This window comes from Suillus clintonianus (assembly GCF_016758775.1).
Source record: "Suillus clintonianus strain FC179 chromosome Unknown DEU56scaffold_28, whole genome shotgun sequence".
Lineage (NCBI taxonomy): Eukaryota > Fungi > Basidiomycota > Agaricomycetes > Boletales > Suillaceae > Suillus > Suillus clintonianus.
In genome coordinates, this window is record NW_024539252.1 from 52,623 (window position 1) to 68,205 (window position 15,583).

The 15,583-nt window shown below is 49.4% G+C and overlaps 6 protein-coding genes across 6 annotated transcripts; 1 reads left to right on the forward strand and 5 right to left on the reverse strand.

Annotated features, from left to right (window-relative positions):
* Positions 1-3: 3 nt before the first annotated feature.
* On the reverse strand, positions 4-786 carry DEU56DRAFT_911784 (uncharacterized protein; the record flags this gene model as incomplete). The annotated part of the gene is made up of 1 exon (XM_041357321.1): positions 4-786. The coding sequence occupies one exon, from the start codon at positions 784-786 to the stop codon at positions 4-6; it is 783 nt and encodes a 260-aa protein (XP_041209343.1).
* A 1,588-nt stretch (positions 787-2,374) lies between these two features.
* On the reverse strand, positions 2,375-5,168 carry DEU56DRAFT_798440 (peroxisomal hydratase-dehydrogenase-epimerase). The gene is made up of 15 exons (XM_041352998.1): positions 5,033-5,168; positions 4,885-4,979; positions 4,700-4,826; positions 4,501-4,649; positions 4,278-4,450; positions 4,064-4,225; positions 3,968-4,014; positions 3,881-3,911; positions 3,627-3,828; positions 3,383-3,576; positions 3,252-3,330; positions 3,173-3,195; positions 2,967-3,119; positions 2,718-2,913; positions 2,375-2,666 (listed from the first exon to the last, which is right to left on the reverse strand). Exons 1-15 carry the CDS (start codon positions 5,095-5,097, stop codon positions 2,524-2,526), a joined length of 1,839 nt encoding a protein of 612 aa, XP_041209344.1. The 5' UTR covers positions 5,098-5,168; the 3' UTR covers positions 2,375-2,523.
* A 693-nt stretch (positions 5,169-5,861) lies between these two features.
* Positions 5,862-8,068, reverse strand: DEU56DRAFT_291968 (cyclin). Its single transcript, XM_041345510.1, has 5 exons — positions 7,813-8,068; positions 7,562-7,744; positions 6,963-7,502; positions 6,373-6,912; positions 5,862-6,259 (listed from the first exon to the last, which is right to left on the reverse strand). The coding sequence occupies exons 1-5, from the start codon at positions 7,828-7,830 to the stop codon at positions 6,068-6,070; spliced, it is 1,473 nt and encodes a 490-aa protein (XP_041209345.1). The 5' UTR covers positions 7,831-8,068; the 3' UTR covers positions 5,862-6,067.
* A 98-nt stretch (positions 8,069-8,166) lies between these two features.
* On the reverse strand, positions 8,167-9,822 carry DEU56DRAFT_798447 (uncharacterized protein). Its single transcript, XM_041352999.1, has 2 exons — positions 8,524-9,822; positions 8,167-8,471 (listed from the first exon to the last, which is right to left on the reverse strand). The coding sequence occupies exon 1, from the start codon at positions 9,681-9,683 to the stop codon at positions 8,553-8,555; it is 1,131 nt and encodes a 376-aa protein (XP_041209346.1). The 5' UTR covers positions 9,684-9,822; the 3' UTR covers positions 8,167-8,471; positions 8,524-8,552.
* A 161-nt stretch (positions 9,823-9,983) lies between these two features.
* DEU56DRAFT_870983 (uncharacterized protein) lies at positions 9,984-11,645 on the forward strand (the record flags this gene model as incomplete). The annotated part of the gene is made up of 8 exons (XM_041355669.1): positions 9,984-10,001; positions 10,061-10,135; positions 10,204-10,276; positions 10,421-10,602; positions 10,657-10,839; positions 10,897-11,026; positions 11,084-11,184; positions 11,241-11,645. 8 exons carry the CDS (start codon positions 9,984-9,986, stop codon positions 11,643-11,645), a joined length of 1,167 nt encoding a protein of 388 aa, XP_041209347.1.
* Positions 11,646-12,199: 554 nt separating this feature from the next.
* On the reverse strand, positions 12,200-12,653 carry DEU56DRAFT_870984 (uncharacterized protein; the record flags this gene model as incomplete). The annotated part of the gene is made up of 4 exons (XM_041355670.1): positions 12,200-12,316; positions 12,378-12,488; positions 12,550-12,577; positions 12,637-12,653. 4 exons carry the CDS (start codon positions 12,651-12,653, stop codon positions 12,200-12,202), a joined length of 273 nt encoding a protein of 90 aa, XP_041209348.1.
* Positions 12,654-15,583: the final 2,930 nt, after the last annotated feature.

The window sequence follows — 15,583 nt, forward strand, 5'->3', positions numbered from 1 at the left end:
CTCCTACTTCAGAACCTCGGCTTCTTCAATGCGATGCAGAAGGAGCTCATATTCGGGGAAGAGCAAGGTCGTCATCCTCTTCGTGAATGCCAGGAGGGTAGAACTCCTGAGCACCATATCTGTCCAGTAAGGGTTCCCGTTAGTTGCAAGTGTATTGGCGAGGAAACCATAGATTATGAGATCAATGCGAGTCGGTTGCTGGCTGTCGTGGAAGTACAAGTGGCCCGACATCCTTGCTTCGAGAGCCTCGAAAGCCTCTTTTTGCAAAGACTGAGCTTCTTCCTGAGAATGACGCCCCATTCCAGCATTCCAAATCGACTGTTTCACCTTCCTCCTAAAAAACCAGGATATCATCGGCCGCAAGGGCCAGCTCATGCCCCCAAATATCTCCTCGACAGTCACTGCGTAGTTTTCGTCCAAGTACCACCGGTCTCGAACAATCGCAGAGTATAGCAGTTCTTCGATATACGCCTGCCATGCTCTCGACTCGCCCTTCTGAATCGCAGTCAAGTCGGTGTTTGGATCTTGGATGAGTCCGTTCTCGACGAGATAGCGGACGATGAAATGGGAATCTGCGATAGTAACGGTTTTCCCGCCATGCTTGATGTCGGCGAAGGGAACTTTGCCCTTGGGAGCTTTCATTGGAACTGTCTCGCCCACTTCATATGATATCCCACTAAATCTGAGGAATGCTTCCAGCTTTTGGCAGAAACCAGATGAGCTGGGTGCATTAGGTGGCTTGGCGACACCCCAGAGTATGACATGGGGGCGTGACTCGGTAGACATGATCTGTAGAGTTAAGTCAGAGGTATCAGATTTCATCGATGGCGAGACAAACCTATGAATTTGAAAAACTCAGACTTGCAAAAGTGTTGGTGCTAATTAATCTGCTATCAGTCTTATATCAGTCCAGCTGCTCCAGCGCCATGTTTAACTGCGGATGTGTTCACAATGACACGAACGAGCAGCTTATCTTTACGAGATCCTGCGGCCGCAGCAACCGTGTTGTCGCGGTTGACGTTCCAACACGGCCAACATGATGATGGTCAACTCGAAGCCTGAGAATTATACATCCAAGTTGAAGCACGTTATGCCTTTACATGGTCCACTGTGGACCATCACTGGTGCACCTTTCGAGATATCATCACAGATGCATGATATGAACAGAGAGGAAGCCTACGTGTCCGAATAGAGTTTCAATTACCGGCGCCAGTGTCAGACTTCCGAAGTGACACCCGTCACTGCGCATCAGGGACCATCACGGCGTCAGGGTCTCTTTCCGCTGACCTGCACCTCCCACTGCAAATCACGGAAAGCGAAGCAGAATCTGTGACCTAGCAGCATCCAGACCAACGAGCCTCGGTATGTCTCATCTACAGCCACCTTAACCAAACTATTAAAGTGTTATCTAGAGGGCCACGTACGTCTAAGTCGAGGCTCGTTCTAGGGTCTCACTTCAAGCGTGACAAACATGATACAAACAGTCATCATGCATCATGGAGCGATTAACATGGTGCCTCATGGAGCTTGTGAAGGTTTTCAAGGGACTAAGTTTTCAATCACTCAAAGTTCGAAGACTGTTACCTGATTATACACTTCGGACGGCATAGTAAAGCTGTGAAGCATCGGGATCAAACTTCACAGGATCATAAGTCGATTAACTCATCCAGTTCTGTATCACATCCGGCACATTGATTCACTCCGCTCATCCCCCCTGATGGGTTTTCATTCCACATCGACGGGCATCAAGGGGGGTCAAATGACAGGGGCTCCATTTATTAAAGCGATTCTGAATCCTGAATCGTTCGATCCTCTGATATGATGATGTTGAGCAAACGTTGGCCACCAGCGGCGACCATGTTATGCCCGGTGATACGACTGCTGGTCAACCGTATCGACGTCGAAGAGACAAAGCATTGCGAATGTTTTTATCGCTCGTGTAACTCTTCGACTATTGCCTAATTTCCCATCAATACACAGCCTTTGACCAACTCAGCGAAACAAAGAGCTTTCGTGCAGAAATCAGATTAGGACGAACCATTCCGCGTGCTAATCGCTTTGGATCGCATGAACGAGAGCCGGGAAAATTGTTCCCGGTCTGGTATGTTCCTCTTGCACACACGCGCGATAACTTACAGATATGTTGCCTTCATTTGACAATACGTGGACCGTGGTGCTCGGCCTTCCGAGCCCGCCTGGTGAAATCCATTCGTGTAACGTGGTTACAAGGAACCTTGCATCCTCACCGGCGCCCAGCACTTACCGAGCTTTTGATATGGTTTGAAATTGAAAGGGGAATTGCTGCGGCTGGTTGGTCGTCGCATTGTCATGATACGATATCTAAAACACTCGCTCGCCATGCGATGCAAGTTTTGATGTTGTTTCGATGGATCTTCAATCCGTCATAGAAGCCGACATTCTAGAATATCCAGCAGCTAAATAAAACCACGCCCCCGCATGCATAACAGGTAGGCAGATATGATACAAGGGATAGGTAGATACAGATCCGAAAATGTGATACACCTACAATTTAGCTTTCAAAGCCTTTCCAACATCCCGCACAGCGTCTTTCACCGTCTCCGCAACAGACGCTTTATTCTCAAAGTTGCCCATAATTTGTTGCATGCCTTCTGCTGAGGTAGCAGGGTGTATAGCACGACCGTCATCTACAGCCGCACATCAGCCTCCTGTTCCAGAGTTGGGTTCACGTGACGTACCAAAGTTGGTGAAAACGTCCCATTTGGATATGACATCCTCTGGCGTGAGCACTTTGTTGGTAGGGAACCCGTACCCGCCAGCACGTTGCCACCGAGTCTGCGCTGCCCATCCACCAGAAATTTCAAACAATTGTCCTGTCGTCTCGGTGTTTGCTTCGCTTGTGAGGTAGCCGACGATCGGTGCAATGTAATCAGGCTGCAGGAAAGGCAGGATGTTAAATGGAATATCTAACAAGTCAAATGTCAGACCTTGTATGCGTCGACCATTTCTTGTGGCCAAATGGTCATCGTCATGGCAGTGCCCGCTGAGGGAGCGATGACATTGCTCAAAATGTTGTATTTACGGCCTTCGAAACCCAGCGTTTTTGTGATGCCCATGATACCAGCCTTGGCTGATGAATACTGTATTGGTGGTCATTAGCACTCACATCAATAAACTAAAAGAAATTCCTTGCGTTCGTCTGGCCAAAGTTGCCATCTGCAAATAAAGGTCTTATGAGAGATGTAGATACACAAAACACAAACGAAACATACAAATGCCGACTTGCGAGCAGGTCGTAACAATACGACCATATTTCTGTTTCTGGAAAATAGGCCAAACAGCTTTTGCGCACTTGACCGATCTCAGATACCGTCAACTGTTTACTTGGAAGCGAAAACAATACCTTGTATGTACCGCGCAAATGTACCGCCATGACGAGATCCCACTCCTGCTCAGACATGGCGGTGAACGAGCGGTCTCTTAGGACACCAGCATTCGCTACAAGGACGTGGACGCCTCCAAATGCGTCCAGTGCTGCCTTGACAATAGCCTCACCATCTTCTGCAGAGCAAACTGCAGGAACTGCTTTGCCCCCAGCTGTGAAAGCTCGCATCAAATTGGGACATCGAATGAAAATGACAGCCTACCCGACTTGATTTCAGAACACACAGCATGAGCTCCTTTCTCACTGACATCGTTGACAACCACATTCGCGCCAAGACGCGCATACATGAGTGCGTATGCGCGTCCAAGACCGGCACCAGCACCCGTGATAATGACGGTCTTGCCGTCGAAGCGAACGGGTGGTGCTGACTGGGGGTTTGGAGGCATCGTAGAAGCAAGTTCAAGCTAGGGAATATTACAATCAGAAGACATCCAAGGCATTATTTCTGTCGCATACAGTGCTATCTTTATCTAACACAGACTCTGGGCTGCAAGAAAGAAGATTAATTGTGCAAGGTTTCCTACCATAACGAAACATCCTTACTGTCTCGCGTCTGAGAAATCAGTCACTTCTGACCACTTGAGCTTCACCTGAAACTGAAGTCAGCTACTGCAAGATGTATGTATCCAACCGACTGACAGCTGAAGGAGTGAACGTATCGTCCGTCTTCCAGACGGTGCCCTTGCTGCGTTCCCATCGAATCTCTGCGACAAATCCAGCGCCAATCTCAAACACTCTGCCAGAGGGGTTCGGTCCATCAGGATGGCACACAGCAGCGACGAAAGGCGCTACGAATTCAGGCTGTCAAATGATATTAATGCATGAAGGAATGACGTCCTCGAAATTCACAAACCTTCAGATTTGCGAGCATCTCCGGAGACATGATGGTCGCAGTCATCGCCGACGCAGCAACAGGCGCGATAGCGACGGCGCTAATGTTATATTTTGCACCTTCTCGCGCCAATGACTTCGTGAATCCAATTAGACTCATCTTGGCAGCACTGTAGTTCGCCTGGCCGAAGTTCCCTGTACAAAATTCTAAGATGACGTTCATACGCTCACCCCAAAAAACTCACCATAAATACCAGCTGCACTAGCGGTGTTAATAATGCGCCCGAACTTCTGATTCCTGAAATGGGGCCAAGCAGCTTTGGTACACGAGAACGCGCCCTTAACATGCACGGAGATGACCTGGTCAAACTCAGCATCCGTCATGTTCTTAAACCTGCCAATCCTATCAGCACTTCCAAATCACCTTACCAAAATATGACCAACCCTCTGTCCCTCAGGATACCAGCATTGTTAATGAGGATAGACACCCCCCCAAAAGCACTGATAGCGCTCTGGATGACCGCAGCACCATCAGTCACAGAAGACGTGTTTGCAACAGCGCTACCGCCCGCTACATTCCAACACGACGTCACATTTCCGGGCCGGAACAAGCGAATGAACGAGCGCACCTTTCTTGATTTCATCCACGACCTTCTGTGCAGCCTCAGCATTGAAGTCATTAACAACAATGTTCGCACCGCGCGATGCAAACAGCAACGAGTACCTGTCCCACTCATTTCGGTCACAGCCCTCGCAGGAGACAAACGGAGTACTTACACTTTCCCGAGCCCACCACCTGCACCAGTGACTACAACAGTCTGGCCTTTGAACGACAGAGACATTATTGCAGTTTACAACAAGAGGGAAATGTAGAGTGTAACAAACGGACTAGAGTCTCTTAATGGCAAAGTTTCAAGTGTACGTGTGCCAAGTACTGTGAGCGCATGAAAGAATCACGTGAAATCTGAAAGAATCCTCGGGCCGGCAAACTCAAGCATGGTTCATCCATGATTAATGATTAGTGACCGACAGCGACGCGGCAAGCCACAATGTCATGCAATGAACTGAGAGGTATAAATAATGATGTATATTGAGGAATGAGATTCATGAGACGCGCCCCGCGCAGCATACACGAGCAAGTATATACCGTCCACGGAGGCTAACCAAGACCAACTAAAGATTAAGAAGCCTGTAGACAAATCGAGATGGTTGGGAATATAAATCAATATATCAACAGTGCCTGCAGAAGAGCGGCGTGGAATAAATGCCAACAAACGCCAGCGGGGATAATTTTGAAGGTATAGAATGCAACTGAGTAAATAATTCAAAGTGAAAAAATAAGGACAATGGCAAAGGAAGCACAAAGCAAGAGAGAGAGCGCGAACAAGTATGCAGCAGCATGGGATGAATGATGGCTGCTAGAATGTGCAGGACGGCTCACAGGCAAAACCGGACATGTAGACCTAATTATGAATACGATGCGTTTCGGCGATGGGCACAGTAATGGAGTGCGAAAGTGATGGGGAAATATGAGATGAAAAATAATGAAACGAGATGGAGATGCTGCGAGGAAAAATGGAATGCATGTGAGAGCAGAGCAGAGCGAGAAACATAATAAGAGACATGGCTGGGTGGAATGCGTAATCAGACAATTGAGATTGCAATAATGCCAGAGTGAAACAGTATGTCAAGCACAGAATGAGATGAGATGCAGGCAGATCGGGAACCCATGAACTTTTGAACGTGATGGACATTCAAGCCGTGACCTGCGAGTTATCTCTAGCCGCAGGGCTTTAACTACGCCAGCGTCCCCTAGGCTTCGTCCACGTTCGACTTCGCCCACTCGATTGCAAACAGTGACGCCTTCAAGAACTTCTTGTTGGCGTATTTCTGGCAGACGTACTGGCTCGCGAAGTTTTCTTCGAGTAGCTTCTCGCATATCCATTGGTGTCCAGGCTCGAGGTGCTCCGCGACGAAGCTCGAGTGAAACACAAATGACTCATTCTAAAAAAGGAAATCACAAACAAAAAAATCAGTCACATGATACACAGCCACAAAGAACACGCGTTTGCATCGTGCCCACGACACAAAAGCTCAGAACAGGAGGCGGTACTCACCCAATCACCCCCCAACATCTTCCTAGCGCTGTACATCCCCACCGCAGCAATGAGACTCGGCTTGCAGCGCAAAAACTTGTGATCTAGGAGTGTGACCTCGGCCAAAAATTTGCCGAGCGTCCTCGTTTGGATGTCGTAGTTATCGGCCTTGCTGATACGACGCATCCAGCTGTAGGGTGAGCAGTATTGCGAGACCTTGAAGTCGAGCGTCTGCAGTACGATGCGCTCGCCCTTGAGGATCTCTTCCTTCGTATAACCATTCTCGGTAATGAAGACGAACTCGTCGACGCTGGGGGCTAGAATTTCTTCGTACTTGGCAGCGATGAACATGGCAGTGACACCAACGAGCTGAAGTTTCACTAGGGATACGACACGCCTCGTGAGGAAACGGTCAACGATATTTATCGCGATCCAAAGCGTCTCAGGTAGCATGTGCCAGCGAAGGTGCACTTGCAGGAGCCAGTCGACCAATGTTTGGCGCATTGCCCAGGTGATCTCATTCTGACCGTCCATATAATCAGGATTCGGCATTACATCGTCCTGGAAGTCAATGGTCAGCATATCCGAAACACCAGGCAGACGGGACGCACTTCGAGGTCGTTCATGTATTTAAAAATTTCATCCGAGTACTCTGAGACCATCGTCGTGTCAAGATAGTCGATCTCATCTTCAAACGTTTCCTGGATCTCTTCGACCTCTCGATAATGTCTCACGGCACGCTCGGTATCCACGTCAGGCCACATACGGGGCGACTTTGCAACCGCAGCGGCGGGCTTCTCCTCTTGTTGTGGAGCAACCTGTTCTTGTACACCGACCATTTCATCGATCTCCTTCTCGTTAATGATGCTGAGTTCTGGGTCCTCCTCGATGTCTTCTACGTCCATATCGTTCTCCTTCTCTACTTCAGCGGGAATGACTACTGGTACAGCGGGTTCCTGCCGCGATGCGCGTTTGAAGACAGATTGGCGTGATGTACGCGAAGTAGGGCGTTGTGCAATGCCCTCCGCGCGACCTGGTCCGAGAGGGACGCGTTGTGGTCCAGTGGCGGCGGCTAGCGACGACGACCGGGTACGCTTGAGCCCCGCGTCTACACCTTCTTTCATGGCGTCCTTGCCTTTACCAGCAACGTCCTGAAGTCAAGTAACCTTCAGAACGTTGCGACAGGTGAAGATTGAAGAATACGACAAACCTTGCGGTTGACCGCGGTGGTGGTAACCTCACCAAGCGCTGAGCGCTGTGGGCCAGTCTTAAGGCCATTCAGGACGACAGAGGCGCGAGATGCGACTCCAAGGGCGGAAGTCTGGCGGAGGTGCTTGGTTGTGGCATTTTCATCGCCATTCTTGCGCGTGATGCCGATGCGACGAGTCTGAAGCTGCGCGATGGATCGCCGTGATCAGCCATCAAAGTTGAAAAAATACTCTGAGACAATAGACTACGTACGCGAGTGTTGTTGGCCATAATGTATTGTGATGAGTTGAAATACAAGGCGACGGTATTGTGAGCGGCGGGCAGGGGAAGATACAGAAGAGATTGTGAAGAGAAGAGAGAGAAGAGCCCTACTGCAAACTTAACCTAGGAATTTAATTGTGTCGCGGATGATGATGTGGTTGAAGAAAGAAAGAAGTGAATCGAATGCAAAGGACAAGTCAGCCACCAGCAGCGAAGCGACTTGGTCGTGTTCAAAACAACCTTTCGTCAAGTTCAAATTCAATCCAATCGCGTAGGACGCGAACCACCCACGTGACTTAAAAACAATTCAAAACAGTCGCGTCGCGCTCGGGTCGCGACGCGTGCTTTCACACCAAATTCCTTTGTACGTACCAAAATTTACACACAAAAATAATACAAACGTACATACTCATCAAATATAATGCCATTCTCGCGCTTTTCCCATTTCCATCAGACAAAGAAGGCCCAATTTCGATCTAGCCCTTTACATGAGCGCATCGGCTTCCGTGATATGTCAATATAAGCGGTGCAATGCCAGCGTGGCTGTTATCGTGTGGGGACGCCGTAGTTATGAGCGCCTGATCTCGGGAGCCTTCCAAACCCGTAAGATTCGTGTTTGGCACGTGAGCACAAATCGGTTGAGGTCAAACCTACACCGTAGCGAACGTTAGTGTGAGCTCTGCAATGGAAACAGAAACCTACCAAATTAAAATGTGCTTCCAATTCACCGTTCATTTCTTATCTATCATGTCCGCCCACCGCCTTTGCTTCCCGCTCTCTCTCCAGTCGCCGCTGGAAGGAGTAGGCGCCTTCTCAAGCATGCCTAGGCCCGTCCTGTGCAAAGTCACGTTGACTTCCAACGGTTCGATCAACCCTGATGCGTTTTCCCCTGAGCCTAAAGCCATTCCTGGCTGCCAACCCTGCTTCATTAGCAGCTGCCGGCCAATGTTCGATTCCGGAAGCGGCTGGGGCGGTGCAGGGCTTTCAGGTATGGGGGTGGAACCAGAAGAAGCAACGGATGGCGAGTCGCTTCTAGGACTGGGTGCACCTGGAGTATCGAGCGGTGAATTGGGGAATAGTGCTCGTCTCTTTGCGGAGCGATCCACATAGCTCGAAGACTGGCTGGATGCCGGTGACCTCGCTGTATCGTGACGAGATAGCAACGTCCGTTTCAGCATGGTCAGAGCTTTCTTTGCATCCCTCCCCTCCGCAGGTATAGGATTGACTTCCTCCCTTGCCCGCTTAACGCCTTTCGAAGCAGGAAAAAGCGGAATAATATTCTCGCCACTCCCACTTGACGCGCATCCTTCACATGACATGCGGTCCGCATGGATATGCACCACAAATGTGGTGCTTCCGATTGTCAATGTATCTTTGTGCTTCAATGCGCGCGGAAAGCTGGCCACTCGTGGCGGGGAAAGCCTGACCCCCGAATCTTCTACCACGTTCACGGTCGGACCAACATACCCACCAGAACGCAAGAACGACCCGTGCTTGGAACCCATATCCACGACTGCCCACTCTCGCCTTTCCGTGTCCCAAAACATTGTCGCATGCACTTTAGAAACCGCCATTTCCTTCAGCCTCACACGAGGAGTTCTGCTTCCGGCTGGCGCAACGTCTCTCCCAAACTGCACTTCTTTGTGCTCATCAAGCATTGCTAGACACTGGACCCTTGGAAGGACGGAGCTAGTTTGCACAAGCAAGCGAAGCAGGGACCATGGCTTGAAAGTTGATGAAAGAGATTCATTCAGGACCGTAGTAGGCTGTGAGACTTCTGTATCGCCAGGCCATTCGTATGCAGGATCGTAGCCTATTTCTGCATGAGTGTGATTTGTACCGCTCACCTCTCCATCCTCCATCTCCACGGGTCCTTGGCGTCTAGTAGTGCAGTCTTCTCACTATCACTGTACTTCAGTCAGTTGGTTGGCATCCGTGAACGTAAATTTTGGTGCTTGGGAGTTGGAAGTGAAATGCGAGAATAATGAATTCGAACTCCGATGTTCACTACTGTTCTCCTTCTCAAGCCATATTCTGGGGTCATTACGCTTGAAAACTTTAGGAGACTGCACCTGAGTGCACCATCTTGTGCGTTGTCCTGGGTTAACAATAAGTATCGTGCATTACTTTACTTTCGCTTATTCTTGTAGCATTGCCAAAGCATGGAATCATTTACAGAGGTACGCGTAACATGACATCCGCTTCCGCAGTCAAAACCCCATGTCTAAATCGCATGTAGGACCATTCCAAGGCCCTTCTCGCCAAAGAATGGCTGGTTAAAGTTGACTCGCAGACTTCCACGCCTTATCTCTTTGTGTGTGCCTGCTCAGAAATTTGAGTTCCATGTGAAATAACTGCTCCGGCATGTACGGTATCCCACAGAAATTTGCCTGCTCTTCAGTCGATCTGACGGCTTGCATACTCGTCACTGACACCAAGACCGCGTTGGCCGAGGGTGAGCTTCTTTCTAGTCACCGAGATGAATGAATAACTCACAAACCACGTCCACCAAATCCACCATTAACGCCGATCATGCTGAAACGCTCGCATGACACTGATCGATTCAATTTACGCCACTCATCAATCTGGACCTCGATAGTTCTAACGAGCAACCAATTTGCCCGGCGGTGGCGCATGTGTAACAAGCTCTCCATTTCTCCTCTCCCGGATCCGGATGAAGAAGAATCTTGGCGAGACCGTCACCTAACGCTCCTAAGCCGCGCGCACTCACTCGGTGGCTTTCAAGAGCTCACTTTGGATGCAGGAAAACCTACCTTGGGGGTAACCTTATCAGCTATTTGTTGAGTTGTGATACGCCCTGACACGTTCTGATAGGATCTGGCGCTCGAGCTGGAATGCAATAACTGGAAGTGGCGGTGGGAACCCACCTTTCTCGGGCCCAAAGTTTCCGCAGAAATCTTATCAAAGCACCTCATCATGCCCCTGATAAGCGTCAATCACCTTGCATTCTCGTCCTCCGATGTCTTGGGTGATCTTGCGCCGGGGGACCTCGAGAAGGTCTTTAGGCTTTCGTCACTTGCCTTTTCTATTTGTAGCAACTCACGTTGTTTTCAGGCAACGGATAAAGTTGGACGTACTGCGAGGAGGACGGTCGACACACATATTAAAAACGCGCTATCGAAGCCACGCGTGGCAACGACCCTTCGGCGTATGACGGCCATGTTCAACTTCTTACCTGAACTTCGTAAGTGTTGATAGATGCTCAAATGCTACCCTGGCATGACACGAACTTTCTCGAAAGCTGAAATAATCACTGACGCGGGCACTCCCGACCTTCGCGTGCCCACGGCAGAAATTCGGTCACCCAAAATAACGGCCCAAGATTCAGAGCACAAACCAAATGTAGGTATCTTGGATCGAAGATCTACTTACCATGGGCTGAGCAAAGTCTGATCCAGGATTACGACATGGAGCCTTCGCAAGAGCCCACACCGCCTAAAATACCACAGCAGGAGGATTCTGCTACTGAGTCTGAAGATGAAGGGGCTGCGCCAAAACAGCGGACCCTGCTCGCCTCTCCCACCCCCAGCCATCACCACCGCGTCTCAGGGCAGCCACCTTCGGCTAGCCTGTCTAAGGACGCCTCCCCAGCCCTGCCCGGCCGCAGCCGCAGTCGGACAGAAGTCCCCGCATCAGAGTCCGACTCCTCGCTGCGTCCAAATAAGAAGCTTAAGCATCCTGAGAGTTCAGATAATGGCGACAGCGAGGAAGAACGCAAAAAACGCGCAGCAGCAATCAAGAGCGGAGCTGCCGCTAAGCGAGGGACGAGACAGCCGCTGAAACGAGGCGGCAAGCGTTTCTAGTCCCTATCCTCGTTTTTCTTCCGGGTCGCCGAGAAGCCGGAGCGGGTGGTTTCCCTCGTCAGAGGCCGACTGGCTGTAGGACTGATTATCGGTGTTCCGCATACCCTGGACATGTCGCTACCGCGTTGTTCTTATTCTGTAGTGAGTACGATTCTAATGACAAATTCCTAATATGTTTCTCCAGGCCCCCCCCCAAGGCCACGCCCCTGATGCGTGCAAATTTCTTGGGGTATATTCAATACCATGACTTCTCTTTGATGGATCGACATCATTAACCCCTTTTCTGTATAAAAGATGTGGAGCTATCTCTACAAATGAAAGTACTACCAATGATGCTGACTGTGCCGTAAGAATACAACGGTTACTGTAAGTGAGTAGTATCTTTCGCCAGATGCGATGAACACAGCTAATAGCACAGCTACTAGCAGTCAAGTGTCCGAGTGGAGGGATATCATAATTAGTGGCGAAAGCAGTACGATGGCAGCGAGGGATATCAAGATAGGTAATGGGATGGCAACCACCTCATAGGAATATGGTGGTTGAATGCTGATGAATCACCAGTGGCGTCCCCCTCGCCGGCCGTAATCATCCGAACCTCCACCCTCGTACTCCAGGCAAGCTTCACATTTTGTTTGGAATAGGTTGCGGACTCTGCGGTGATCAGAAAATTCCTGGAAGCGAGTAACATCCATAAGAAGACTGGCCGAATCATGAAGAGGCGCGTTTTCGCACCATGTTACACCCGCAGTTCTTGGCGGTTTTATGCATATGCGATGCGCTTAGTTTGCAATTCGGCCGGGCACAATCGTATGTAATTCCAGTCTGGTAGATTCGGACGTAATGCTAAATGGTGCCATTGTTATCGTCAGAGGCCAAGGCTCGCAGAAAGTTCGGAGTAACGCACCCCACATCCTCTGTACTGATCGCCGAAACTACGACGAAGGGGCCTAGGTCATTGACGAGCATAACTTTCGGTGGGACTGGAACGTACCATTCCATGCTGCACATTTTGAAGGTATGTTGTGGGTGGTTATGGATCCTTATGTATAGAAGACGAACGCGAAATGGTAGTGAGGAATGGGTTTGACTCGGAATTGACGTGGTGTGCTTTTATACGCACACTGATTGACCAATATGATTGGATACATATGGTAAGGCATCTTCGGTGCAGCGGAAACCCATTTACGAGGTAATCGTGGGAGCGCATATCGAACCATGGTGTGTGATGCAAGAGAGCAGCCGGAGCTTTGTGACGGGCGCGCCTGAATTGAGAGCAACTGCGTGATCTCATCTATCCATGGGATGTCACTACCGTTTAGACTCGCAGTCCTTGATAAGGGTAGTACGGAAATGGTCATGAAGGACCACCCAGCATGAGGCCAAACTGATCGTAGATTTGGCACAACCCTCGTGGTCAGCGTTTACTTACAAGTTGCCAAGGGTCTCAGAACACGACGCAGCCACCATCCAGCCGTTTCACCGCTTCCGCACTTCGGAAAGCGCTCCTTCTTGGCCGGCTCTATTCCATTGAGACACCAATCAGGCCAACATCATGACATTTGTACAAGTTCACTGGCCGCTGCCGTGAACCCGCAGATCCAGAGAAGAAAATAATACCCATGATCGATCGAATCTGTGCAACATGCTCTTAACATGCATAATTTGCAGAGTCTCGTTTTTAGAGCTGCTGTAGTACCCCTTTCAGATGGCATGCTTAGATCACCAACTACATAGAAGTTGTTGGTAGTACGGCAGCTGGTCTCCAAGGATGTGCCATTTGGAATCACGGCTGAATGCACTGGCGATAAGGTTAACAGATAATTTCAGCTCAAGCGCGCGCTGATAACGGTTATGGTCGCAGTTAGTAGTAATTCTTACAGTATCGTCGGGGAAACGTAGCAACACATTCTGTGGCAGGGACGCTCGTCAAGGCAGTGTGTAGGATTCGCTGGATCAATTTGAAGTGCCTTGATATGTGGGGAGGGCATTTTGAATAGATTCACACTCAGACGTTCAGGCCCAGGGACTAGATCAGGATCAAAAAAGCAGAGTTCAATCATGTTACATGGTGGTCATCGTAAAGGCTCGTCTAATAATTCAGTTGCACCCGACACGTATAGTCCAAATCGAACGAAACGTGGCGTAGTGCCACCGTCACTTGAATGGGGTAACAGATAAATAGCCAAGAGGAACAGGAACGAACTTCACGTAAAATGAGAACACAAACCTCTGATATTATTCATTCAGTCCCTTCGAAGTCTCCACAGGATTTGGACATGTAGTCATCGAGCAACAACTTAGGGTCAATTCTGATGCCCGACGGAAATGATATGCAAAGTTATCTTCATATTAAGCGTGCCTTCGTGAACTTGATCTAGTTGTAGACTGGAGAAAACGAATGGGGTATGTCATATATGGGGGTAGTTGTTGGGCTCGAAGCAGTTTCCTTGGAGCGTACGGGGAGCCGCGATGCAAGGCGGGGATAATCCCACTCTATAAGGCGAAGCTGGGGTGATAAAGATCAGCGCGACAAATGCGTCCATAGACACCTTGCACCTTCTCACGGGTGTCAAAGGACACCGGGATGTTCTGCACATCAGAGGGTGATGCTCACTCGCCTGCATGATCGGACAAATCGTAGTCTCGTGCCATCATGCCAGCCGTCAGAACCTTGGGCAGACATAAACACGCCAAAATATCAAGTGCTTCCGGAACAGTGAATTTTCCATATTTGCGAAGAAGCTTCTGACCCCGCAACAAGTCCTTTTGTATCTGCAGGGTAAGATTTTACTCCAAACGTGAGACATAATGGGAGAGCGCACCAGATCTAAAGCTCCTATGTAGCAGACGGGCCAGATTACTTCGGATGTCGTAAAATACGAGAGGGTAGTGGTGTGAATCCGTGTGATACAAAGGCCATCATACAAAAGAAGCTCTCAATACATTTCGGAGAAGCCCAGTCGCGTAGGAACGATCGTAATCGTGACCCATCCACACCCACCATGAGGTGAGAGAAGATGGCCGAGGGTCTGGATGAGATATCGGCAACTTCTATTCGCTGAAGAGAAAGGCAAACCTTTCGCGGGAACTTATGCTCTCGTAATATGATACAAGGAAGCGTGTATGACTTCAGAAAAAGGGCACAGGAGGGGCGTCGTGATTATGGGGCGTCATCGTGTATTAAACTTGACTGCCCAAATGACACCCTCTAGATCTGACGTCTGGGGCACGGGCGACCCTGCAGACTCGAATCAACCAGGTATTCAAGGTCTCTATTGAAGCGTGGTGAAAGAGACTCGTAGATAATGAGAATCTATTTACCTACGATTGCCATGGAAGATACTTCGCATCTGCAGAACGGTATAGCACACGTGTAGATGCATCTGACACCTCAACGCCGAAAATGAATCTGAAGATGATAACCCTAACATCGGCTTCAGTGGTGAACCGACGAGGGATTCTTTTGCACAATCCAGGTAGACTGAAAGCATACACGGATGGATCCTGAGAATGTGGGCGCTACTGAGGTGATGAATTAAGAAGTGATGGCCATGGACATAATTGAAAATCCTCGTACAAACACTTTGTCGTTGTCTAGCAGCCAAAGCTTCCACCCGCGATAAGCAAATTTTGCAAATGCTTCGGCTGCCGGGCAGCCAGTGGCCGAGCTTCGAGGGTCGAAATCCCTTGGGGACAGAAGATTGCATGACAAGGGAGATGACGTTCATGACACCAAACTACGCCTTAGTCATGCATGTAAGAGTTGTTGGACTGCCAGATCTGTTTTCAGATAGCTCTAGACTAGCTCTAGAGGGATATCACGGCGCTTGGTCGTAATAAATAATGATCGCGACTACTAAAATCACAAATACGAGGGGATTCCCCGCTACCCTTTCAGTCTTATATTACATCCTCGAGGAGAAGAGTCACGTACTATT

What these genes read in the sequence shown, in the direction of transcription:
- DEU56DRAFT_798440 (XM_041352998.1), bottom strand. Translation starts at nt 5,097, where the DNA reads ATGTCTCTGTCGTTCAAAGGCCAGACTGTTGTAGTCACTGGTGCAGGT. An exon ending in TAGTGCAGCTGGTATTTATG is followed by an intron (nt 4,451 to 4,500) that starts GTGAGTTTTTTG and finishes AATTTTGTACAG; the next exon opens with GGAACTTCGGCCAGGCGAAC. An exon ending in ATACGTTCACTCCTTCAGCT is followed by an intron (nt 4,015 to 4,063) that starts GTCAGTCGGTTG and finishes CTTCAGTTTCAG; the next exon opens with GTGAAGCTCAAGTGGTCAGA.
- DEU56DRAFT_291968 (XM_041345510.1), bottom strand. An exon ending in AATACATGAACGACCTCGAA is followed by an intron (nt 6,913 to 6,962) that starts GTGCGTCCCGTC and finishes ATTGACTTCCAG; the next exon opens with GACGATGTAATGCCGAATCC. An exon ending in AGATGTTGGGGGGTGATTGG is followed by an intron (nt 6,260 to 6,372) that starts GTGAGTACCGCC and finishes TTCCTTTTTTAG; the next exon opens with AATGAGTCATTTGTGTTTCA.
- DEU56DRAFT_798447 (XM_041352999.1), bottom strand. Translation starts at nt 9,683, where the DNA reads ATGGAGGATGGAGAGGTGAGCGGTACAAATCACACTCATGCAGAAATA.